The sequence below is a fragment of the Anguilla anguilla genome, chromosome 6 (genome assembly GCF_013347855.1).
Source record: "Anguilla anguilla isolate fAngAng1 chromosome 6, fAngAng1.pri, whole genome shotgun sequence".
In the NCBI taxonomy this organism is placed as follows: Eukaryota; Metazoa; Chordata; class Actinopteri; order Anguilliformes; family Anguillidae; genus Anguilla; species Anguilla anguilla.
The window spans coordinates 36,679,090-36,704,961 of record NC_049206.1 but is presented as its reverse complement, the minus strand read 5'-3'; the positions used below and the strand labels follow the sequence as shown (position 1 = coordinate 36,704,961).

General features: G+C 39.5%; 1 protein-coding gene across 9 annotated transcripts in view; it reads right to left on the bottom strand.

Moving 5' to 3' along the window:
* Positions 1-233: 233 nt before the first annotated feature.
* Positions 234-25,872, bottom strand: part of LOC118230112 (nesprin-3-like) — a 78,513-nt gene continuing 52,874 nt past the window's right edge. For 7 of the 9 annotated variants that reach the window (XM_035422900.1, XM_035422894.1, XM_035422896.1 and 4 more), the window contains 9 exons: positions 25,674-25,817; positions 23,541-23,675; positions 18,681-18,842; positions 11,947-12,119; positions 9,019-11,377; positions 8,818-8,928; positions 8,129-8,299; positions 1,670-1,711; positions 234-1,199 (listed from right to left, as the gene is read on the bottom strand). In XM_035422900.1, the coding sequence (XP_035278791.1) occupies positions 1,014-1,199; positions 1,670-1,711; positions 8,129-8,299; positions 8,818-8,928; positions 9,019-11,377; positions 11,947-12,119; positions 18,681-18,842; positions 23,541-23,675; positions 25,674-25,817 (3,483 nt within the window). In that variant the 3' untranslated portion in view covers positions 234-1,013. Of the gene's footprint in view, positions 1,200-1,669; positions 1,712-8,128; positions 8,300-8,817; positions 8,929-9,018; positions 11,378-11,946; positions 12,120-18,680; positions 18,843-23,540; positions 23,676-25,673; positions 25,818-25,872 lie in introns of those variants that run through there. The other 2 variants (XM_035422899.1, XR_004765795.1) reach the window with 2 other exon arrangements.

Below are 25,872 nucleotides of genomic sequence, written 5' to 3'. Positions count from 1 at the left end.
ACAAATATGAGTAAAAACTGTTATCCAGGGATATTTATGTATAATATAGAAAAATAAAACAGTAATATTGCTTTTTCTTTTGTCTCTTCCTGTGAGTATGAAGGTGTTACAGTGATGGTACATTGAACGCAAAAAATTTATATGCCACAATTTTAAATTATATCACAGATCAAATAGTTTGGAGGGAAACACGCAAGAACTTTCAACTTGTGCACAGACAAGGCAAACAGGCATACTTAAAACAGTTTTTTATTTCCATTTTTGAAAATTCTAATGGAGTAATGCTCATTCTGACACTACAATTATGTAGTCCTGAGACTTGAAAATAATGTGAGAAAAAGGTAAAAGTTGAAAGTTTTAACAATAACCTAATGCATTTCCCACTTGGTGCTTCCAAAATTTTGTGACTTAAAAAAATGTTTAAAAATAAATTCAAATTTGCAATCAGTGTCCAATCCAGACAAACCAGTATCCAAAATGTATATTCAATCAAGCAGGCATGGAATATGTCAAAATAGACAGTTGCTAGACAGTTCTGTTTCCACAAACATGCACACAAGCATCACAAATGTATATTTTTAATCAGAAGGGTATATTCATAATTCGTAATTAAAACCTTTTACATATTACAAGTTCACCCCTAAGACAGTATGTGATGGTAACATCATGGTATAAAATAAAATTTTCAGTTGGCATGTCGTTATGATAATATATATTCAAAATATTTCTAATATGTGAGTATAGTGCAAAGTTACTGTTCAAAACTAGTTAAAGAATAAGTGTCATTATTCTTTCTGAGGTTGTATGTAGCAGAGATTATTAAATGTGAGAATGTTTTTTTGAGGTTATTTTGATTATCCCCTCTACTTAATCTCATAAATCCTTTAAAAACAAGATCAATGCAATCATCTGAATATGTTCATGGCCAAGCTACAGAAATTTATCAGGCTGATCTGAGATTTCAGATTTCACAACAGTGACCTTTAAGGGTATTGTCTCTGCACAAAGTTCTCTCACGTGGGTGGGGGGCCCTTGTAGCGCAGCATGAGTCTGAAGGAGCGGGCAAAGTTGTTGACGAGAGAGCAGCTAGTGCCCTCATCTGTCAGGGGAAGGAAGAATGCTAGGAGCAGCAGAGACAGCAGCAGGAGCTGTAGGGGCAGGGCAACACAACACGCACGCTGCAGGAGCCCAGAGCTCTTCTGTAACATACACACACACACACACACACACATAAAGATGAGATAAAACATTCAAATATTTAAGAAAATTGCCAAAAAAATCATTAAATTGTGACAATCTGTTAGCAACTTTTACATAAAAAAGTTTATGCAGCTATAATTATTAAAGGCCTTCTGCTCAACCCCACTGTATATTTAACCAATAGGAAATCTATAAAACCACTGTAAAACTAAAATCTGTAAACCAAAGTTCCCCAATTTGTTATGAGCAAACTGACTGCCTAGAACCAATTGAGTAGTGCTACTATATTGTCCAAGTATTCACTGAATTCAAACTATTATTTACACTATTTAACTGAGTTATAATGGCACATTCTATTTCTTCCCAATTGAGACTATTCAGGTCATTTAGTAAGATTAGAATTTAGCTTTTACAGTGTGAAAATCAGGTTAAATGAACACACGCCCTTTAAGTAAATTTTTATAATTACCTTTCCATTTCTTAATGGTTCTTTTTGTAGAACAGTACCATCCTGTAAGGAAATTTAGAGTAAAAAAATATTTTTAATGTATTATGCTGCATCTTTTAGAAAGCAGACAAAAACAATGTTCTAAAACATCCCACTTATGGCTGGATATAAAAATATTTGTATAACTACAAAATAATAAATAAAGCTATAGTAAAGGAAGTAACAATCCAATAGATAATTCAACTTGAAACTAGCGAGTTTTGATTCCAATTTCAGAGTTCTGAATGACCTCCATTCCCATATCTGTGAGGTTATATTGTCAATTCCAATTAGTTATTGCTATCCCGCCAAGTTACACCTCATCTCAAAAATAAACTGGGTTTATTAATGGGATAGTAACTTCATGCACGGTGTGATGAGGCTATATACGGTAGTAATATACCAAATCCCATGCAAAGATACAAATGAGCAGCAATGATGTAGCCTACAAAATAGGCCACAATACTTGAATTCAACTGGTATCATATTTGTGTATATACATGCAGTTCAAGAGCAAAACAATAACACGCAAGAGATGGCAGGAATACCATCCCACCAAGTTACACCTTGCCGGGGTGCTATGCCCCATACCTTTACAACACCAAGAGTTTGGCACTCTTCAGGGTTTCCACCAGAAATAATCACAATGAGCACAGACTCTCAGCTCTCAAAAACATCAGTACCTTCTATCAGCATGTCAACAGACCAAATTCACAAACATCTTCACACATCCACACAATAAAGCCCCAGATTTAGGGAATTTGCGTCTTCTAGTCGTATGGAAAAGAAATTGTAACATTGCCAATCGTATGGGCATCGGCGCAAAATAATGACGGTCAATTTCACTGTGCAATGCCATTAGTAAGTGTTTATAACTTAATTTTCTTATGCAATGCTAATATTAAAATTATATCACTTATTAATGTTCAATATATTTACTTAGGGCCCTGCGATAGATTGGCGGCCTGTCCAGGGTGTATTTCTGCCTTTCATCCAGTGCACGCTGGGATAGGCTCCAGCACCCCCTGCGACCGTGCTCAAGATAAGCAGGTATAGATAATGGATGAATGGACATTTGTTTAGGAAAAGTCATGAAGGGGAAGCCATTGGCTATGGACTTCCTCTTGGAAGGTTTAATGATTTTCAAATTGACTGCTGTGCCGTTTCTACTGTTTTACATAGGCTACTCTAAACCCTGTAAACACCACGTTTCTAAATTAATGTTAGCTAGCCCTCTAGATCCCCTACCAACATACAAACAATTAGTGTCATTGTTAGGGATTGGCCAAGCGTTGGATGATGGAAAGACATTTTTAACACTGTTTAACATTAAAACAGTATATAGGGTTCTGATCAGCATTAGAAATATCCAGCTTTACTCTGATCATTAAATCCCCCTACTACTACGGCACAGCCCATCCGTACACCCGGGAACCCCTCTACAAAAATACCACATGGTACAGTTTTGCAGAAATTACAAGAATGCTGAATAATCCTGAATGAGTATAATTTGAATACAGATTGTTACCAGACGCTAGCGATCAATAAAAGCAGATTGACAAACAGTAATATGTGTATCCGGTTTGTGTTTGAGAAACTTTATTTTGTGAAATAACAAGCATTAAGATGTTAGTTGTGAATAGCGGTGGGGCCTTCCCGGCACTCTAAATGCATGTGTAAACCTGTATAATAATAGACTGAACAGAACTGTAATGCGGGTTAAATGTTTTCGGTGAAATGTTACAACTACAATAATTGTGTGCACTAGGTGTTATAATTGCCGGCATTAGACACACACAACAATTGCAGCACTGAATGACCTTCGTGACACGGCTCACTCCGTGACAATCATGTACACAATACCCCATTAAAAACACTTCCATTTAAAAAGTTTTCACATACTCTTAAGATGGTAAGATGAAAAAACACAGGGCCAAGTTAAAATTATTTGGAAACACTGGATAGCACTGGTTTGGAATACACCTTGTGTTGTCAGCTAAGATATTGTTGGTAGCTTGGACCAATTTTGATATTGGTACTTTCAATGGCAGGCCTAGATTTAGCAAGTTTGAATGAATGACTTATAGGCAGTTCTTTGCACGTGTGAGTAACTTGGTATTTTTGTATGTTGAAAACCTGTTTTTCTTCAGATGATAAAGTATACAATGGTTCATCTGGAAATATAGGTCTGTGAATCCCTGAACTTGCAACTGTGAGTCCTATCCTTGAGTCCCAGTCTAAAATTACCTTTCTAGTACCAAGGCACTTAAATAAATGATAGTATAATTAAACGCTTGGCGCAAGCCCCCTAGTGGCCAGGTCACCGATGTCCTGAGATTGCCATTACAAATAGCAACATTTTTGAAACACACTACAGAGAAATGACATCACTGGGCAAGTAACATACGATTACATACTATAGAGTACAGGAAAAAGTGGTGTTTTATTGAAGTAAAGGAATGTATGTTTACTTATTTAGGTTTGTGTGCCAGTGAATTATAATGCTTTTGTGTTATGTCATTTGTTCCTGTTCTAACAGTTCTAATGGAGTGAATAAAATATGTAAATGCTTTCTAATGACAAAAAAGCATTGTATTCATTTTTGCAGAAGTTTTGGATAAATTCTTAGATCCTATATACATCCCCCATATGGATGAAAAGATACCAATTCCCACTTTATAAGCCTGCAAAAGTGAGTTTAAATGAGTCAAAACAGTTGATTTGTAGTGAAACACATGATTAATCTATGATTTACACTGCACAATTTGGCCATTTTGGATATATCTGGGGACACTCAGGGACACCAGGGTACATAGCTTACATTTTGCTTAACCAATTCGCGCACATGCCAAATCTGCCCAATCCTTGTACATATAACTTATTTAAAACTCGAGATGTGACATGAAAAATGGCTTAAATGAAGCAGGACATTTGTACCATTTACAATACTAACTTAGACTTGTTCATATTCATAATTTAGGAAGAAATAAAGTGCCACAAATGCAATTGTCTAGGCAAAAAATCAAAAATGAATTTGCTCCTTTTTAGTTTGCAATGAAATACTGAAAGATTGCATATATACAGCAGGTTAAACCATATGTCCTGGATCAAAGGTCTGGAAGGTCTGCGCACGCACGCCGCAGGGAAGTCCGTGCGCGTCGTGGCCGCCGCAGGAAGTCTGCACGTGTCGTCGCCACCGCAGGAAGGTCTGCGCGCGCACGCACGCCTCAGGGAAGTCTGCGCGCGTCGTCGCCGCCGCAGGAAGGTCTGCGCACGCACGCCGCAGGGAAGTCCGCACGCGTCGTCGCCGCCGCAGGAAGTCTGCACGTGTCGTCGCCGCAGGGAAGTCTGCGCGCGTCGTCATCGCCGCAGGAAGGTCTGCCCACGCACGCCGCAGGGAAGTCTGCGCGCATCGTCGCCGCCGCAGGAAGTCTGCGCGGGTCGTCGCCGCAGGGAAGTCTGCGCGCGTCGTCGCCGCCGCAGGAAGTCTGCGCGGGTCGTCGCCGCAGGGAAGTCTGCGCGCGTCGTCATCGCCGCAGGGAAGTCTGAGTGTCCGTGGTGTCAGAAGTGGAATGGCAGATCCCGGACGAGCCCCCATTTTGTTACGGCCGGCTCGAAGGGCCGGAACAAACAAAATGTCCAAATCACCAAAAACCAGACAGAAACTGATCTAAAAACACAAACTCAGACATTTATTATTCTAAAACACAAACTAAAACAAACAAAAACTCAAAGTTCACAAAATAAAAGAGTCTTCACAAAAACCTACCAAATGCAAACCACACAAAAGAAACCTCAAAGAAGAATCTCCCCAGCCTCATACTGCAGGGCTTATATTGGGCCACAGGCAGGTGGAGGCAATCAAGCAAGTAAGCAATTAGGTATTACCTCCACCTGCACTACCCAGGCAAGCAGAGGCTGGGGACGTAACACTGTAAATCACAACATAATTACATATTTCACTGCAAATCAATTGTTTTGACTCAAGAAACTCACTGTTGCATTATTTTCAAGTGGGAATAATCAGCTTTCCATCAGTACAGTGGTCTAAAATTCCTAAGGGGTCCAGAAACATATCCAGAATCTCTCCAAAATTAAAAAAATACTTTTTGTCCCTCGTCGTCACACTTATGAACAGTTAACTCACTGTGGAACTGTGCAATAACCCTGGAACACTATAATACCCACTGTACCTATACCTATTTTGGCAATGTTCCAACTTTGACATCATATCTGGTGCATAAAACACAAATATTGCGAAGCTACTAACGAACGCTTACATTTCAGTGTGAAATATCATCATTATTAAATACCACTAACCTATTCAAAGACACTCAATTAAAAAAAAAAACCTAAATATTTTCAGCAGTAACTCGTACATATATACGATAAAATCTTATCTGTGTTCAGTAGGTAGAGACAGAGACAGAGGATCAATGCTGTCTCCTCTTCTGACTTAGTCCAGAAAACAGCATATCAGCTAGGTCTATCAGCAAACATATGCCTTAGTCATGCTCAGAAGTTCTCAAGAATAATCTTATTTTCCATAAATGACGAAACTCATCGATTAAGTTTTGCCGGGTGCAGTGTCTTTTACTGCTACCACAGAGTGAATGTGTAAGGTTGCGCTAATGGGACAAAACCTTTAGTTATGCTGAGCTATAAACGGCTATTCCAAAAGTAGAACTAGACATATTATACATTGTTAGAATGCTTAATTGCAAATCAAGCCAGATTGTACTAAAAAGGGCATAAACAGCATGTATGGTATTACGCACCGCTATTTTGGAAGCTACCCAGGCGTCACAAATGAGTGTCTATTTCAGAAACAGATTTTCCAAGACAATATATGACCACTCAGTCTCGAAAGGGACATCGCTACATGTAAAACCAACAGTAAGGTTGTATATTTATTCCATATTTAGTCCCAGATATTGACAGTAGAATGACATGGTATAATTTCAGAAAAATTCCTCTTTTATTTCAGTGTTCAATGAGCAACATTTTTCACATCTGCACTGGCATACCTTCGGCTATTGTTGGCTTTATCTTATTACTATGACGAAACACAAAGGTAGAGGTAAAAGAATATTTTTATGAATGCCTAGATAGACACTATTGTCCAGTGTTTCATGCCTGGGGGTGTAGCTGCAGTTGAGACTGCAGGGAGGGGGTGCTTAGAAACACCGTCTAGTTGTCCTAAATCATCTACTAATATAGACAGAACACAGAGTTTGTGTTTTCAACTCATAGTTTGGTTGCATGAGCACTGAATGTCTGAGTTGAGCAATCTAGGCATGCGTTTCTGATTCAGGAAATGTGTAGTATCACTTGTTTTACATTTGTGACTTTGTGTATTTTATTCCAAACTAAAGGAGAACAAGTTAAATTTTTGCCTAGATTTCTTTGTATTTGCGGCATTTCCTTTGTATCTAAATTATGAAAATAAACAAAACTAACTAACTTAGTATTGTGAATGGTACAACTCCTGCTTCATTTAAACCATTTTTGAAATCTCTGGAGTTATAAAGCCTTAAATACCCCCTAAATTGGTGGGGATTGGCCAGATTTGGCATCGGCACAAAGGGGTTAATACTAATATTGCTTCTTTTACCAAATTACATGTTGTTGTAGCCTTGTGTTGTTTCCAGCTATGGCCCTGTGCAAGGATGAATGAGACATTCTAATAAATGATTTTTGGTGCCTTACTGGTTTTATCTGACCAATTCCAAAAATTTTAACCAACACTGGCAGATACCAATATAGTTCCCAATATATTGTGCTGTCAGTCAGGATTATGTAAAATATATATAATTTCCTGAATCCAGTTTTACTGCTAACACCCTTGTTTAATGTCCACTCTGAATACTGAACACAAGTGTATCAACAGTTAAAACACCTTGCTTATCCAAAATGTAACATTTATTTATTTCATTTAATTTGGGAATTATTATCAAACATATAAATTATTAATTAAATTGCCAAATTCCCCTGTTCCTGTATCTTATTTCATGTCTTTGAAGGGCCCACAATGGCTGAAGGGCCCACAATGGCTGAGTGGTTGATTATAGTTCCTCACAGTGCATCCCTACACTTTAGAGTTCCATTTGCATTTTGCATGACTTTTGTTTTTTAAGAATCAAAGATACAGGATACACAGCAAGATGGATCACTGCTATATATAATCTATTTTCGAATACTACAAGTTATAGTAAACTATATATTATTGTCTCTCAGTGTATATTAATAATTGGCTCAGCTGTATTAATTACCTACAGAACTAATAACCACTTTTTATTGTTCTTTTTTTTTGACATTCTTTTTATTAAATGTCTTACTGTGCTTGTTGCTGTAATTATCTCCAGAATTGCAGGACCCCTACACAGCAGCCCTGTTGTGATAAAGGTGAATGTATTAGCCCTGTCCAGCAGGGGCTTTTACCTGGTCCCCCAGGTGAGTCTTCAGGTCCCCTGTATCCTGCAGTTTAGACTTGTAAAGCACCCAGCGGTACCTAAGTTCCTCTAAGCATGGGTCCTCTGCCCCTACCCCACCCTGGGAGGTCAGCAGCCCCAGCAGGAAGCTCTGACCCCAGCCCACGCCAGACCTCAGCTCCTGAAGACAGGACAGTAGACAAATTTCAGACACATATTGAGAGGAGGAGCGTCTCCCGTGAGTCGCACACTTTGACCACTGGGCTACAATCCAACATTTCCACATGGAACTCAAACCAGTTGTAGATATTGCAAGAGCCATTTGATTTGCAGGAAAACTAAATCATTGCTTTACTAAGAACACTGTCAAAAAACTGAAAACCTGTTTTTTTATGGACACTACTGTATACTGTGTATAACTTGCAACAACACAGACAGACTCTACATTTCATGACAAAGCCCTTCTAAAATGTACTTTGTTTCCTGTAAATGGGACTGCAGGTACATCTATGGTCAGATTTACAAAAATATAAAAAAGTGGCTCCATTTGCTCCAAATAACATAAACTGAACGCTACACAGTAAAATGTTAATTGTTAAATCAACTCTTACAGATTACATATGGTCCCTATTTGTACTCTGTTAGAGTTGAATTGACATTGAACATTTTACTGTGCAAAACAGGAAAAAAAAGCCTCACCCTGAGTTCCTTCTCTCTGAGCCTTAGTTCTTTGGCTGTTAACTTCCCCTTCTGGCTCACAATCCTGCTGAGTTTAGCATCCTGTGCCTGAAGCCAGGCCTCAAACTCTTCCTGAAGAGAATAAAAACAATCATAAGGTTATCAGTAACATCCAGGAACAGAAAGAAACAATCAATGTATTCATTATTATCCAAATATTACCAGTGTATGAAGACTCGATTGGTATAAACAGGTTCCAGAAGATTCCTGGAGAAGTGACTCTGCAGCTTTCCCACGCTCCTTCCCAGAATGTCCCCAGTAGATTATTCGAGTCCCTCCACTCTGCTGTTCAGTACCCTCCCTGTGGTTTCTGAAGGGACTCTCACTATATATACTTCTCAAATCCACTATCTGAACCCCAGCATTGACCTGACTGACACTGGCATCTTGCTGCCTCAAAGCCTGTTCTGCATGGACCTCTACAGTGTTCAGACCCAGATCCAGACTCCAACCAAGCCTCTTTCCCCGGTCCAGTCCACTGCCAGGTTTATTGTGTCTTCCTGCACTGAGTCCTGCTGAACCAATGCTAGCTTCAGCTCTGACAGCCTGCTCTGAAGTCAAATGCTCACCACCTCTGACACATAACTCTTCAGCCTGGATACTCTTACTTAAACCCACACCCTCACAGCCTGCTCCTGAGACCCTTTCAGCTCTGACGCTCTGTCCTACATGTGCCCCAACAGGTCCACAATCAAACCTTTCCCCGGCCCTGAAATCCCACACCATACCCTCATCTTCAGCGCCAACTCTCACCTCATCTCCAGACCCTAATCCCACCTCAGCCCTGACATCCTTCCCCAAACTCATATCCTCACTGCTAGCACCTACTACCCCCTCATCTCCAAATCCTAGCACCCCTTCAGTCCTGACACCCTTCCCCAAACCCATACCCTCACTGCTTCCAGGTAGTACCCCCTCATCTCCAAACCCTAGCATCCTTTCAGTCCTGACACCCTTCTCAAAACCACTACCTTCATCTTCAGCACCAAACCTGGCAGCAGATCTGAGCTCCAAACTCTTACTAACACTTCTACCACACAAATCCTCCATAATCACCTCAGGTTTTACACCCTGACCTGAACATTTACCATCATCTACAGCATCAAGCCTCCCTAAATTCCAGGCACCCTTCCCCAAGTTTACACCTTTGTTCCAAGCACCAACCCTTCCTTCACACCTGATACTCTGCCTCACATGTGCCCCCTCATGTCCAGCACATAACCCATCCTCAGTGCTCAAACCCCACCCCAAACCCATGCACTCCATTCTGGCGCCTAGTTCCCCCTCATCTCCATCCCCCAAAACTGCCTCAGCTTTTATAACCTCCTGCAAACCCACATTGCCAATTCCAGCTGCTGACGCAGATTCAGCCCTGACACCGTCCCCAAATCCGATACAGCCAACTTCAGCACCAAACCCACTCTTAGAATTGATACTCTGTTCCAAACTCACACACTCACCTCCAGACAAACACTCCAACTGACCCCAGACACCCTGCTCCACATGTGTTCCCTCTCCCTTAGAAAATAAATCACTTTGGGCCCTCACATCCTCTCCCAAATTCATGCCCTCATTACTGGCCCCTAAGCCCCCAACATGTCTGACATCTGTTTCCAAACCTATAGCCTTATGTCCAGTCCCCAACACTCTGTCAGCTTTAAGACTCTTCCCCAAAGCTGTACCCTCATCTCCAGTCACAAACAGCCTATCAGCTATAACACCCTTCTCGGTATCCATATCCTCATCTCCAGTCCCCAACACTGTGACAGCTCTGACACCCTTTCCGAAATCTATATTCTCTGCTTTGACAGCCTTCTCCATATTCATTCTGCCATCTTCTGTCCCCAAATCTCTGTCAGCTCTAACACCCTTCCCCATATTCATACCCTCATCTCCACTCCCTAACACCCTGGCAGCTCTAACACCTTTCCCCAAATCCATAACCTCAGCTCTGACACCCTTCCCCAAATCCATGCCCTCAGCTTCAGCCCCAAACATCCCGTCAGCTCTGACACTGTCCTCTACATCCATACCCCCATCTCCAGTCCCCAACACCCTGTCACCTCTGACACCCTTCCCCAGACTCATAGCCTCATCTCCACCCCCCAATGCTTTAGCATCATCTCCAGCACTGAATCCTAACTTATCTCTGAAACTTTTCCTAAGACCCAAATTATCATCTTCAGCACCAAACCTTCCTTCACCCCTGGCACTCTGTCCCACATGTGCCTCTTCACCCTTAATATGCAGCTCCCTTTCAGCTCTGATATCCCACCCCAAACCTTTACCTTTACCTCCAGCAGAAACTCCCCCCTCATCCCCAACCTCTAACTGCTCTTTAACTTTTAAAAACTGCTCTAAACCCATACCCTCAGAACCCTGTTCTGATCTACTCTTTCTGAAAACATCCTCTCCATCCCCTACCCACAAGTCCATGCTTGTTTTAATCTGTCCTACTCTGTCCCCCTCATTTCCTGTTATACAAGAGGCATTGCTTGTCACTCCATCACCATACAGAAACCTGCAGATAGCACAAGTTTACAACACACCACAGCACTTTCAAACAAGAACTGCCTTTTTTAACAGTAAATGATATTCAGCCTAAAACTGATTAGATGAATATATCAAAAGTATGCTATATTTACATTTAATGTCCATATATTCATTATCTAATGCTGGACAACAATATGGATTCAGAAAAATGTGAGTTTTTGAAATACTGTGATACTCCCAAATTCCAGGTGGGGTACTAATGAGTCAGTCCAATTCAGCCCTGCTGAATCATTGTGCATAAACCCAATATGGCCTACCCTTTCTTCCCGGTTGTGTATGTGTTAAACATCTTGGACACAATTTAAAGCTTAGTCATTTTCCAGACCTTTTAAGCCAAAATGACTTACAAATGTTACATTTATCATGGTACTCCACTAGAGCTGGACATGGGTGCTATTAAGTGCCACCATTGAGTTGTATGCCTCAAGCATACCTGCAAAATGCACTTAATGTACGTCGGTTTGGAAAAAAGTGTCTCCCAAATAAAATGTAATGTGAATAAAAGGAGAGAACAATCTTATTTAATGGTAGTCATACCTGTGGAGGTCCATACTAAGTGTGTGCAGAGAAGCCCAAGAGTCATTCAGACGCTGCAGGTCTTCCAAGATTTTCCCCTTCCCTTCAACAGATGTCCTGATGAGCACTCCCTGACTCAAAGCCTCCACTCTGTGTAGTTCCATTTCCCTCTCAGGGAGTTCCCCCAGCACTCTCTGAAGGTGATAGACAACACCGCTCAGAACTGATGGTGAATAAACATGACTGCAAGCCAGACCTGGTCAAATACATATTTGTTTTGGATTCAAATACTTTTCTGTGCGTTATTGATCTTTCCTAGTGTAATTGAGCCTGCCAATATGACCAGAAGGCAGAATACACCAGACAAGATCAGTAAAGCGTAGAAAAGTATTTGAATAAAAAACAAATACATATTTGACTGAGGTCTGTTGATGCCAGCATCCTGATATTGCTTAACTCATACTGTCAGTGTTCCTCCAACCAAGGAGATAGAAAAATAAGTATATAAAATAAGCATAGTGTTATTAAATCTATAATTCAAACTAATTTAATTTGTTCTAGCATGTGGTTTATGTGGTTTAGTTATTGTCGTATTCACAAATCACAATTTATGATAAACCAGATTAGAACACATGTCTGCGGGAAGTTTCAATGTCACTCATGAATGATGCATTAAAATGATGCTGGAGAAACTGAAAAATTCAGATTTTTTCTTTTTTGAGACACTTTTCTGTTCTTATTCCCTAATCTCCTCTCCTTGTGTTCATAAGCTATCTATGAAAAGAAACAAGGAAATGAGGGAAATGTATATCGTATTCAAATACTGCAAGACTATTGGAGAGGATGCCTAGTGCTTCAATTAGCAGGACGGAGTGTAGCACAGTGGGTAAGGAACTAGACTTGTAACCGAAAGGTCGCAGGCTCGATTCCCGGGTAAGGACACTGCCGTTGTACCCTTGAGCAAGGTACTTAACCTGCATTGCTTCAGTATATATCCAGCTGTATAAATGGATACAATGTAAAAATGCTATGTAAAAGTTGTGTAAGTCGCTCTGGATAAGAGCGTCTGCTAAATGCCTGTAATGTAATGTAATGGTTTCAACAAGCAGAATAGTTTTAGACTGGCTATTGCTGCCACTCATGTAAGTGTAGTTCTAGAGGCCAAACAGTGCAAACAGAATATCTTGATCAGTCAGATATTTGTGACAGGAGCCAGAAAACCAGGCTTAAGTGCAGGAAAGTTGATTTTGAGTTTTTTATAGCATATGTAAGCTGAGAAACAGAGCTTCAAATAGATGTATCATACATGGAGATTGGACAATTACTGAGGACGTTGTGCTGTTTTGAAGTTACATATTTATGCTGAATGGGCTGCCAGAAAACCAGAGATTTTCACTGCCAAAGATTGACAACGGATTCCCACACTTTTGTGACATATTTCCTTAGCAACCATGTGTTTAAATAGATACCAGTTACACCAAATTACACATAATGCATTGTGGTGGTATATTCTACCTATTTGACGTTGAATGCATGGAATACAAATATTTAAACTGCTTAGAAATCAACTTTAATGTAGGTTGAAAGCAGAAGTTGGGATCCTCACTGCCTCTTGTTCACACCCACTCAGACTTTGAATTAATTTAATTTATGCAGAATAGTAGCCTACTTTACACCATTCTGAAAGTAATTAAGCTACCACAAACTACTGGGAAATGTAGCTACTAGAGCTTAAATAGATACCAAATTACACATAATGCATTGTGGTGATATATTCTACCTATTTTATGTTGAATGCATGGAATACGTAAGGGATAAACCACAACGGGCTGTCCCGTTATTGGAAAATAATGTACGACGGGGGTGGTGAAGCTAGGGATATAAATCAAATTCATCTCCCTATCTCTGTCTTGCTTTTTAAAATGGTGCGGTCACGCACTGTACAGCGTTTTTCCAAGACCCTCTGAAACCGGGTTTTGAATGCCAGCTAGTTTCATGATAGGTTCACCATCACCTGTTACCTAGCCAATATTAAAATTCAGCTGGGTTTTAGCTCAAAATGGTCTCACGGCATGCTTTTTATCCTGGTTAGCTAGCTAACTACTGAATTATATTAAAAACAGCGGCTACTATAAACACAGTCGTTAACAAAGATACAGAAGATTAAAGCCGCAAGCGGAGTTGGAAGGGGTCCAAGCATTGGCAGCATCGCGCCCCCTATGGAGCGATTTTAAAATGGCTTTGTCCTCATGATCATATGCCTTCACCCAACATATCTACTGAATATCATGATGATCGTATGAAATATTGATGACTTATGGCCAATTCTGTGCTAAGAGACGCTGTCGGATGACTTAGTTACGTCGCCATGGATGTGTCCTGGCCGCTTCCGGTCAAGGCCTTTACTATGTCGTAACACTTAGATGGTATGTCATAACACTTAGATGGTCCGGCGTGCATGCACAGCTGCAGTGTTTCTGCGCCGCAACTAAAAAAGGCGTCACACTAGTGTTGTCACGATACCGAAATTTTGACTTTGATACTGATACCAGGTTTAGTATTACGATACTCAAAACTGAAATGATACTTGAAACTTAAACGATGCTAATTCGATACTCGGTACCTAACGATACTAAAATTACCTTAAAAGATCAGAAACGTAATGTCCACAAGGGTTGACCTCATTTTCGAATTCATGGTTTATTAACAACCTGGTTCATTAACAACCTGTAAGTTGAAGTCTCTTCAACATATTAATATGCATAGGCCTGTAGTGTTACAACACTGAACAATAGAAAAATATTTTAAATATATTTCAAAAATTAAACAGTTGTAAAGTAAATAATCTTTAAAACAGGTCTTTCACCTTTAAATAGATTTAAAAACAGCATATTTTAATAACAATATAGCATCTATCTATAATAAAATATTTCCAAATTGGAACACCTATTGCTACTGAAGTGAACTGAGTCAATGCTTGCGCTGTATCAGGGAAGTGAATGCAGAAGCGCAGGTCACCTCACTTGGCAACCTTAGTTGCTACTGCCATCTAGCGAAGATTCTGACAAACTACACTTTTCATCCTCTAAATCAGTAATGCGGGAGACACATTTCCCTGGCTTTTACAATTGACGCAGAACTACCGAACGTCGGAAAATTCAAACACGAAACCGTTTTTTTTTTTTTTTTTTTAAGTACCGAGAAAGTGCTGAAGTTTTGGTATACCGTGCAACACTACGTCAGTCACATATTCCAATCCATTGCTCAGTTTAGCAGAGAATGCCCATTTCAGAGCGCCTCAAAGACAGATAGAATAATAACACATAAATACACATTTCAAATAATAAATACGACATTGAGAAAAAACGAAACAAAAAACGAAACAAAAGACGAGTTATCAAGTCGCGACCTACGCGCAGAGCAGCCGACCGTTTTATTTATTTATTGGCAGATGAGAAGCAACAGGAATCACAAACGGATTATCCAAGACAATATATGATCACTCAGTCGCAAAAGAGACATCTCTACGCGTGAAACCAGTGGTAAGATTGTATAATTATTCAAAGTTTAGTCCCAGATATTGAATGTAGAATGACATGGCATAATTTTAAAAAAAAACTTTGTCTCGTTTATTTCGTTATTCAGTGAGCAGCGTTTTCACTGCTGTATTGGCATATTTCAGGGCTAACGCCGGATTTATCTTGTTGCTACGGAATATTACAGTAGCCTACATTACAGGCATTTGGCAGACGCTCTCATCCAGAGCGACGTACAACAAAATGTATTACCATAACGAGGAACAAGTGTGTCGAAAACCCTAGAGGGCAGTAGCCTACCGTTCTAAGTGCAGGGAACAACCGCATAATTCAACTTGGACCCTGTAGGTTAAACTGATTAACGCTAACACAAACAAGAACAGCAACAACGCAGTCTATGAGAACATTCAAGCAATAGTTAAGACGAGTTAAGACTAAGTCACCTACGGAACAACTACCTAGTTACAACCCCAAGCTTACAGTCAATTTAGAGATTAAATTGAGACTACGATTTCTCAGCACAATGACGGATTTAAAGACTAAACGAACTCACCCGATATTGTCTTCAAATGGACCGTAGTATTTATTTAGACATTGGCAGACTACAGCGTAAAATGCGTCTTTTGTTTATATTCAATATTAGTAATTGCAGCGAGAAACTGCAGCTGTAGGTCGTTATGTTATGGTAGCAACGGAACGAAGCGGACTTTATATATGTATTAGGCTACCGTCATTGTTTCATTATACCAGCGTGTTTTCGCGCGTTTGCACAGAAACCTATCAATAAAATGGTTTAGCTATTTCTCAGCATAATGACAGATTTAAAAATTAAACGAACTCACCCGACACTGTCTTCCAATGCTTCCCGACGGTCAGACCCTCCCCTCACTGATAAAAACTAGACCCTACGGCAATAGTTAAGACGAGTTAAGTCACCTACGAAACAACTACCTAGTTACAACCCTAAGCTTACAGTCGATTTAGAGATTAAATTGAGAATACGATTTACAGCATAAATTGCGTCTTTTGTTTATATTCAATATTAGTAAATGCAGTGAGAAACTGCAGCTGTAGGTCGTTATGTTATGGTAGCAACGGAACGAAGCGGACTATATATGTATTAGGCTACCGTCATTGTTTCATTATACCAGCGTGTTTTCGCGCGTTTGCACAGAAACTCAGAACCTATCAATACAATGGTTTAGCTATTTCTCACCATAATGACAGATTTAAAGACTGAACGAACTCATCCAATATTGTCTTCAAATGGATCCATGCCAAAGAAAAGTAATGATTCATCCTCTCAAAGCTTTACCGTAGCGTATTATTTATTTAGACATTGGCAAAGTACAGCATAAATTGCGTCTTTTGTGAATATTCAATGTTTGAAATTGCAGCGAGAAACTGCAGCTGTAGACACAAGATAGTCTGTTATGTTATGGTAGCAACGGAACGAAGCGGACTATATATGTATTACCGTCATTGTTTTATTATACCAGCGTAATAATAATAATAATAATAATAATAATAATAATAATCCTAACAGATACAATAGGGTTCCACCAGCTTCGCTGCTTGGACCCCTAAAAATGTGTCCCGTAGCCATGAGTTAATACGGAACGCCTATAGGGTATGCATTGACGTCACTTTCCCACCGGAATACGCTCCCTCAGTCGGGACTGAGTGGCAAAACATGCTGCCACATGGCTTACCAAAGAACCAGTGGTCCATGGACATTCAACAAGAAATCGGAGCTATCTTTTTACAGACCGCCGAAAGCTAAAGAAAAGAGAAGCGATGCATCGCTTCAATTCGCAGAAACAACTCGAATCCAGGCACCGAAACATGGATTTGCGGTTGTTATTTTGTGTCAGGTATGTTGGATTTTTGTGTAAAATCATACCTTAATAATGTACATGCTTGGCTAGCTAATACTATCTAACCACCCCCCCCCCCCTTGTTTGTAGAACACAAGGCTCATCATCATGGGTGTTTTTTAATAAATGCTGACAAAAACGTTACAGTTACACAGAATATAAATTAAAGATGCTAAATATTGAATTGATGAGTAGTCAATACAGTAGCCTACATAACTTAAGGTATGATTTTACACAAAAATCCAACATACCTGACACAAAATGACAACCGCAAATCCACGTTTCGGTGCCTGGATTCCAGTTGTTTCTGCGAATTGCAGCGATCCATTTGCTTCTCTTTTCTTTAGCTTTCAGCAGTCTGTAAAAAAGATCGCACAACAGCACTTTCCCATTTTACATGTGTTTTTTGTGTTTTCACGGCATTCAAGCTGAATGCTAAAGCTATCACTCTGTAGTCTTTCTGCCACTCAGTGTGTGTAACCGCAGTGACTTCCACCTACTGTGACGGCATGTGCATACCCTCTATTCTGCCATCCAAATAAGAGATTCAGTAGCCTATTTTGCGTCAGTAACTAGAAACATGATTCAATGTTGCCATCAATTGCGAAATTGGACACTGAAAAAGGGAGGGGACGTAACAACAATTCAAAATCGAAAGAATAATTTTGCTGTTTTAACTGCGTTAGAATGCTGGATTTTGTACAGCATTGATTTTAGAACTGTTAAAAGGCCGAGGTATCCCTTACTTCATTTACTTTTACCATGTCAATCCATTCGTACTTGTCACTGGCACTATCTAAATTCAGCTTGGTAATTTGGCAGAGAGCATTAGCCACATTACCAGTGTTATCACACATGATAGAATCTCCCGCGACACTCGTAATCACTCGTAAAAAAGTAGGCTAGATTGTAAACAACACAAGGTATTTCCTGACTACTTATGCAGGAATGTCATGCGGAATGGTCATTAATATGGATGTCCCGCCCATTGTCCTGCCCCCTCGCAACAAGCAGACAGAAAGAGAGATAGAGAGAAAGAGAGTTTAATTATTTAACTTTTTCTCATGTTTACCGATCAAATACGAGTTTGATATGAAGGTATTAGAAAGTATACACGTTTAAGAAGTCATTTCTGCAAAAAAAACGGAATTTTGATGAAAAAAATTGTTTTCAATTAAAACGCGATTTTCTGGATAATCACCTCGTGCGACTTAAGCCTGGGTTCAGTGGCTCCTGTCACATTTTCCCTCTTGTTTACAAAGGAAGTATTCATATTCTGGTGACGATTAAGTTAAAAACAGAGAGTAAGGTAAGGAGAGAGTAGGAAGAGGAGAGCAGTGACCTCAGCCTCAGCCTGCCAGTTGTCTACACCAAGCTTTCCCTTCAAGCTGCAGAACGTCTCCAGTCTTGACTTTGTCTCCAGCAGCCCATGCTCCAGAGCCAGCAGCTTCTCCTGAAAGTACTGGTGATCTGCGGTGCTATGTTCACTGTCCTGAACTCTCCCCTGAAATACATTACATTTTGACATTTAGCAGATGCTCTCAGAGTGACTTGCACAGATGACATTTTTACAAAGAATCTAATTATATCTCTGGATATTTTTACTTTAGCAGCTGACATCAATAACCTTGCTCAAGGCCACAATAGCAGCACCCCAGCTGGGAATCAAATTCACAACCATTGAGTTACAAGCCCAATTCCTTATCATGAAAGAAAGAGCAGTGTGTGGGCTAGTTTTGATATACTCTACACGCAGGGCCTCCCACTGTCTATGGCACATGGCCGTATGCTAGAGCTCTTCAGTTCACTGCCATTTTTTCACCAATGAGGTCCCTTAAGGAATATTCATTTGTTGTGACACTCTACCCTAAATCTCTGATCTCTGGAAAGAGAACTATGGCCAGGTTTAACAAATTTGGATATAACAAACACAAAACACATTCAATAAGTAATCCTACATTTTGCTTCTGAAGTCATCATTCATGGAATGTAACTCATAATACTATCTTGTTTTATTTGAATTTACTCGTCAATGTTTGGCTTGTCCTGTGCATCCATTTCTATGGCCCATGAAGAAACAAGCATTGGAAACACGTTAGCTGTAAATATTATGGTCAATTTGACAGATGATGGCTTGTTTTTTTTTTTTTTTTAGCTTTTAGTTTTCAGTTTTAGTTTTATTATTTTTGCACAATTTAAAATAAAAAAAAAACACAAAAATGACAAATATAACAAATAATATACAGTGCAGGGAGAGGCAGAAATCCTCAGTGGGCTTATTTGAAGCCTCCACCTAAATAATGTCAAAAATTCACAATGTTATAAAGAACATAAAGGGTGGTGCCGGCATGCCCCATACCTATACAGCACCGAGAGTTTGGCACTTTTCAGGGTTCCCTACAGGAATAACCACAATGACCACAGACTCTCAGCCCGTAAAAACGTTCATTTATGTACCTACTTACCCCATTTCACACATCCACACAATAAAGCCGCAAACTTTGGGGATTTTGCGGTTTTTCCTTCTTCTTCTTTTTCCTGAAATGCTCCTAGCCCACAAAGAATATGTCTCCCCATTGGGCTTTTTTACGTACATCAACCAATAAAAACATTGGATACACACACAAAATGAACATCAGTTTGTACATTTTAAAGCAGTTAAACTTTGCACCATTGACATCTACATCTCTCGTAGCTCACTGGGTATTGCCTTTGCCTTTAGAACTGACAGACCCGGGTACAAATCCCCCCTCCGATTGAAGTTAATATCTAACTCACTACGCTACGGACCTACACACCTGCGGACACTGCACAAGGTTGGCCTCCATGGACGCTGACCAAGGAGGACACCACTTCTCCAAGACAGGCACACAAAAGCTCGCCTAGCCTTCACAAAGCTCACCTGGACAAAGAAGAAAGCTTTTGGTCATCAATTCCGTGGTCGGACGAGACGAAAATGGAGTTGTTTGGACACAGGGACGTGGCTTTCGTTTGGCGAAAGAAAGGAGAAGCATTCAACCCCAAGAACACCATCCCCACGGTCAAGTATGGTGGTGGGAATGTAATGCTTTGGGGGTGTTTTTCAGCCAGTGGGCCAGGCAAACTTGTCAAAGTAAACGGCATCATGAGAAAAGAGGACTACATTAAGATCCTGGAGGATCCTGGAGAAAAACTTGGCCGTGGGCAGCACTGGACCTTCCAACAAGACAATGATCCGAAACATACAGCCAAAGTGGTCAAGAAATGGTTAACAGAAAACAATATCAATCTTTTGGAGTGGCCCAGCCAGAGTCCAGACCTGAATCCCATCAAGAATCTGTGGAGGGAACTAAAGACCAGAGTGATGGCAAGGAAGCCTTCCAACCTCAAGGACTTGGAGATCTTCGCAAAAGAGGAGTGGTCCAAAATCCCAGTGGAGACGTGCAAAAAGCTTTTTGGCAATTATAAGAACTGTTTGACTGCTGTGTTGGCAAATAAAGGCTTTGCCATTGATTACTGAGAAAGGGTATGAATAATTTTGGACATGGAATGTTTTGTCAAAATGTAAAAAAAGAAAAGAAAAAAAAAAAGGTAATATTTTTCATTGATATCTCTAACACAATGTCTTACAATTTTTTGTCACCTTCTTATGTCATTTCCAGCCAGAGGAAACCTATTCATCAAATAAAAATTCAGTACAACTCAAAATTTGGCATGGGTATGAATAAGTTTGGGCATAACTGTATATGCTTTATAATGGACCAAAAGCATTTTATTCATTTTTGGAGAGATTTTGGATATGTTTCTGGACCCCTAGATATTTTAGACCACTGTACTGATGGAAAGCTTGTAATTCACACTTGAAAATGATGCAACAGTGAGTTTCTTGAGTCAAAACAGTTGATTTATAGTGAAATACATGTGTCACGGGTCAGGTAGGTAGGTCCCAAACGCAGAGTAAAAAAAAAAAACACAAACTCAAAAAGGAAAATTAACAAAGACTTTACTTACACAACAGGGAACCAAAATAACCAGGAAAACCAAAATGCCACGCAGGGCACTTTCAAAAAACACAAAAACAGAACACTCAAAATTCAAAACACACACAGAGCAGAACACGGACAGGACAGAAACCAGGCAGTAACGAACAGGCAGAAATACACAGGCGGAAACGCAGTCAGAAACACACAAACACAAGCAAGCAGATACATACAAATCTGAAACAAACACAAGGAACCAGCACCCGAGTCAAGCGGACAAAGAACTTAAATAGACAAGTCACAGGTGAACTCAATACATAATCAAACGAGAGGGAGCGGATAACGAGAGGCAGGTGGGGACAATGATTAAATAACGAGACAGGTGAGAACAATGATAGAATAATTAAAACCAATAATACAATTAACACAGGGAGGGAGAACAAACTGAAACACAAAACTGAAGTTCTGCCATCTGGCGGCCCAACAAGGAAAGACAGAGACAGAAACACAGAACCATGACAAGATGAATATGTTGTGATTTACAGCAATGCATAATTTGGACATTTTGGATGGATTTGGAGACGCTGGGTACACTGCTTAGCTTTTGCTTCATAGATAGATTCTATAGTAGTTCTACATATCTACCCTTAGATTTTATGAACTTGTGGTCAAGAAGTTTTTGATCCAGGACATGTATAGTTAGGCTGCTGTATATATGCAATCTCTCATTATTTCATTGCAAACTAAAAGAGAGCAAATTTATTTTTGATTTTTTGCCTAGACAATTGCATTTCTGGCACTTTATTTCTTCCAAAATTATGAATATAAACTAATCTAAGTTAGTATTGTAAATGGTACAAATGTCTTGCTTCATTTAAGCCATTTTTCAAGTCTCTATGGTTTTCACCTCGGGAGTTATAGGGCTATATTTTAACGATCTAAGCACACAGTCTAAAGCGCATGGCGCAAGTGCATTTAGGGCGTGTCCAAATCCACTTTTGCTAGTTTAACGGCAGATAATCTGAGCACAAAGTAAGGCGCATGGTTCAAAGGGGTTGTACTTAATCTCTTAATTAATCATAGGTGTGTTTTCAGCGTAACATGAAATAAACCAATCAGAGTGTCATCTCCCATTCCCTTTAAAAGCCAGGTGCGCTTGTACCTTGGCGAATTGCTATTATAATGGCGGATTTGCCAAGTAGTAGGAAAGAACGCTTCTCTGCAGTGGAAACGGATCTGCGCCATTGACTTAAGACCAGGTTTTTGTTGGTCAATTGCACAATTGCTTTCTGCTGTCTCAAGATAGCAATGCGCCAACAATGTGCCTGAACACACCTCATTTTAAGACCATGGGCGCTCCGATGGGCGCAAGTACATTTGCTATTTAAACAACGTGGGCACTGGATGGGAAAATGACAACTGCGTCGGTCTGAAACTAGCAAAAACACTTGCGTTGCACTTGGCGCCGCTTTGCGCCGAGTGTAAGATAGAGCCCATAAAGCTTTAAATAGGGTTCCCCCGAAATGGGCATGAATTGGCCAGATTTGGCATGTGCGCAAAGGGGTCAACTACATTACTGCATGTACCCGACAGCTCCTCTTTTCTAAATTCATGTTAGATAGCCCTATAGATCCTCTACCGTCATACAAACAATTCATAGGTCTGTCGTGTGCAATAGCCCATTAAAAGCACTTCCATTTCTAATTTTGACATACACTTTCATTTATTTGGCATTCATGGTAAATAACTGAATCCATGCCTATATGTTTCTTTCAGAATGTAGGCTATGTGTGTTTGCATGCATTTATGTGTATGCATGTCTGTCATAGAGTACATTTATATATTAATTACTATTATCACTTACTCATTACAAACACAGTGCAAAAAGAAATATCTGATGAATATATAATTTGTGTGATGTAAGATAACCAATATTGTTTGTAGTACAGTAACTTGGCATAATTTTTATAACAATACCTTTAATGGCAGGCCTAGATTTTGGCAGTTTGAATGAAAGAGTTATAGACAGTCCTTTGTATGTGTGAGTAACTTGGCATTTTTGTACGTTGAAAACATGTTTTTCACCAGATTGTATATATACATATAAAATTAATAAATAAACTTTTAAAATAACCCACGATGAAGCATGAAACCTTTCAAGCTGTTCCACATCAAATGTTCGGCCAGTCAACCAATTACTGGCCCTACAAACGTACATACTGTAGATGCACATAATCTCCTACCTTAATAGCCTTATGGAGCTCCTTCCACTCTGTGCAAAGATGGCTCAGTTTGTGCTGGTCGGCAGGGCTTTGTGGAACCACAGCCTGGAGAGCAGTGAGGTGAGCCTCATGCTCCTCTAGATCCTTCAGAATTACCTGTAAACATAAATCCCTGGTCAGTAGCTGCTGTACATCTGTCAATTCATCAGTTTCATATGATGTCACACTCTGTAATCCATTTATAGTGATAAATCATCAAAACAGAATATGAATCTGAAAATGGTATTAAAACACAAATAAACAAGTTACCTCTATGCACATATAAAAAATGGTTCATAACAAATACCCTGCATAGCTAGACTCATTGGTCAACTGCAGGTCAAATTGCTGGTATTCCCCATTCAGCATAAGTGACAAATTGCTTTGTCAACATTTTAAGGCTTGCCTTTTTGGAATAAAACCAAAATGCACTGCACATGTAACTCCTTCATTTAAAAATGATATTATGATGCACAAGCATGTTGATAAACAATTTGAAATTGAATACATAAAGTAATATCAATTTCAAAAATGTATTAAATATATATTATTAGACAGGCTAACACTAACAATAACTTATTTAGATTCAACTATTTTGAGGACAAATTGTATTACTACACAGTTTAAATTACACATATTTTAATAATAATTGGTGAAAAGAAGACTATACAACATGATTCATACATTATTTTTAATTATAAGATAATTTTAGCACCAGTCTCTCTGTCAAAACCTGCTACTCCCTCGTCTTTCTCTCTGGTACATTGTGTGGCGTTGTGATGACAAACAGCAATGAACCCCTTAGCGCACATGCCAAATCTGGCCAATCTTTGCCCATTTAGGGGGTACCCTATTTAAAGCTTTATAACTAAAGATGTGAGCATCACAGAGACACTGCCAACAAACACTTACATTACAGTGTGAAATATTCTCATTATAAAATACCACTAACCTATTTAAAGATACTCAATTTCAAAAATACGTACAGTATATAACTAAAATATTTTCAGCAGTAACACTTACATTTGGACGATGAAATCTTATCTGTGTTCAGTAGATAGACAGAATGAATGCTCCCCAGTTCTAACTTAGCCCAGAAAACGGTATATCAGCTAGGTCTATCAGCAAACATATGCCTTAGCCATGCTCAGAATTTCTCAAGAATAAAAGTACTTCTTTCTTCAAGAAACGACGAAAGTCATCTATAAAATTTCGCCAGGTGCAGTGTCTTTTACTGGTACCACAGACTGAATGCGCAATGCAGCTACAATGAGACAAAACTTTCGATTACACTGGGATATGAAACACTAGACAATTAGACATATTATACATTGTTAAAAAGCTTATTCTGTCACCTATTGGATCGATTAACTGTCAATCAAGCCAGATTGTACTATAAAGGACGACAACACCGAAAGCAACATGTGGTATTACGCACAGCTATTGTGGAAGGCATCCAGGTGTCACAAATGATCATATATTTCACAAACGGATTGTCCAAGACAATATATGACCAATATATGAAAGTGACATCTCTATGCGTAAAAGCAATGATAAGGTTGTATATTTATTCCATATTTAGTCACAGATATTGACAGTAGAATGACATGGTATAATTTTTTAAAAATTCATCTTGTTAATTTCAGTGTTCAGTAAGCAGCGTTTTTCACAGCTGTACTGGCATAGCTTCAGCTATTGTTAGCTTTATCTTGTTGCTACGACAGAATTAAAAAAAAATTTCGCAAAAGAATGTTTTCATGTATGCCCAGATCGACACTATTGTCCAGTGTGTCATGTGTGGGGGGTGTAGTTACAGATGAGACTGCAGGGAGGGGGTGCTTGGTAAATGCACGACCAGCGCGACAATGGTGGCACTGAGAAACTCTGTACTCGGAATAGTTGTCCTGAATCGTCTACTAATAAACCTAGAACACCAAGTTTGTGTTTTCAACTCATAATTTGGTTGCAGTAGCACAGAATGTCTGAATTAATTGTTTTTCATCGTTTAATTTCAAACCCAATGTGCTGGAGTACTGTGCCAAAACAACCAAAAAGTGTGTCACTGTCCAAAAACTTTTGCATTTTGCACCGTATATATAAAATATAATTGCCCACCATGAATTGTCCAGTCAATGCCTTTTTGGCTGGGACATCAGGTTTAAGTTCATCTGTGCTGATAAAATGTTCTCTTAGGAGGCGCAGCCATTTCAGGACAGACTCGTATCTTTCCCCAAAATCCTTTGATCGTGAAAGTAAATCCTACATGTGACACAAACAGACAGATTTTACATACAGAGAACAAGCAGATAAATGA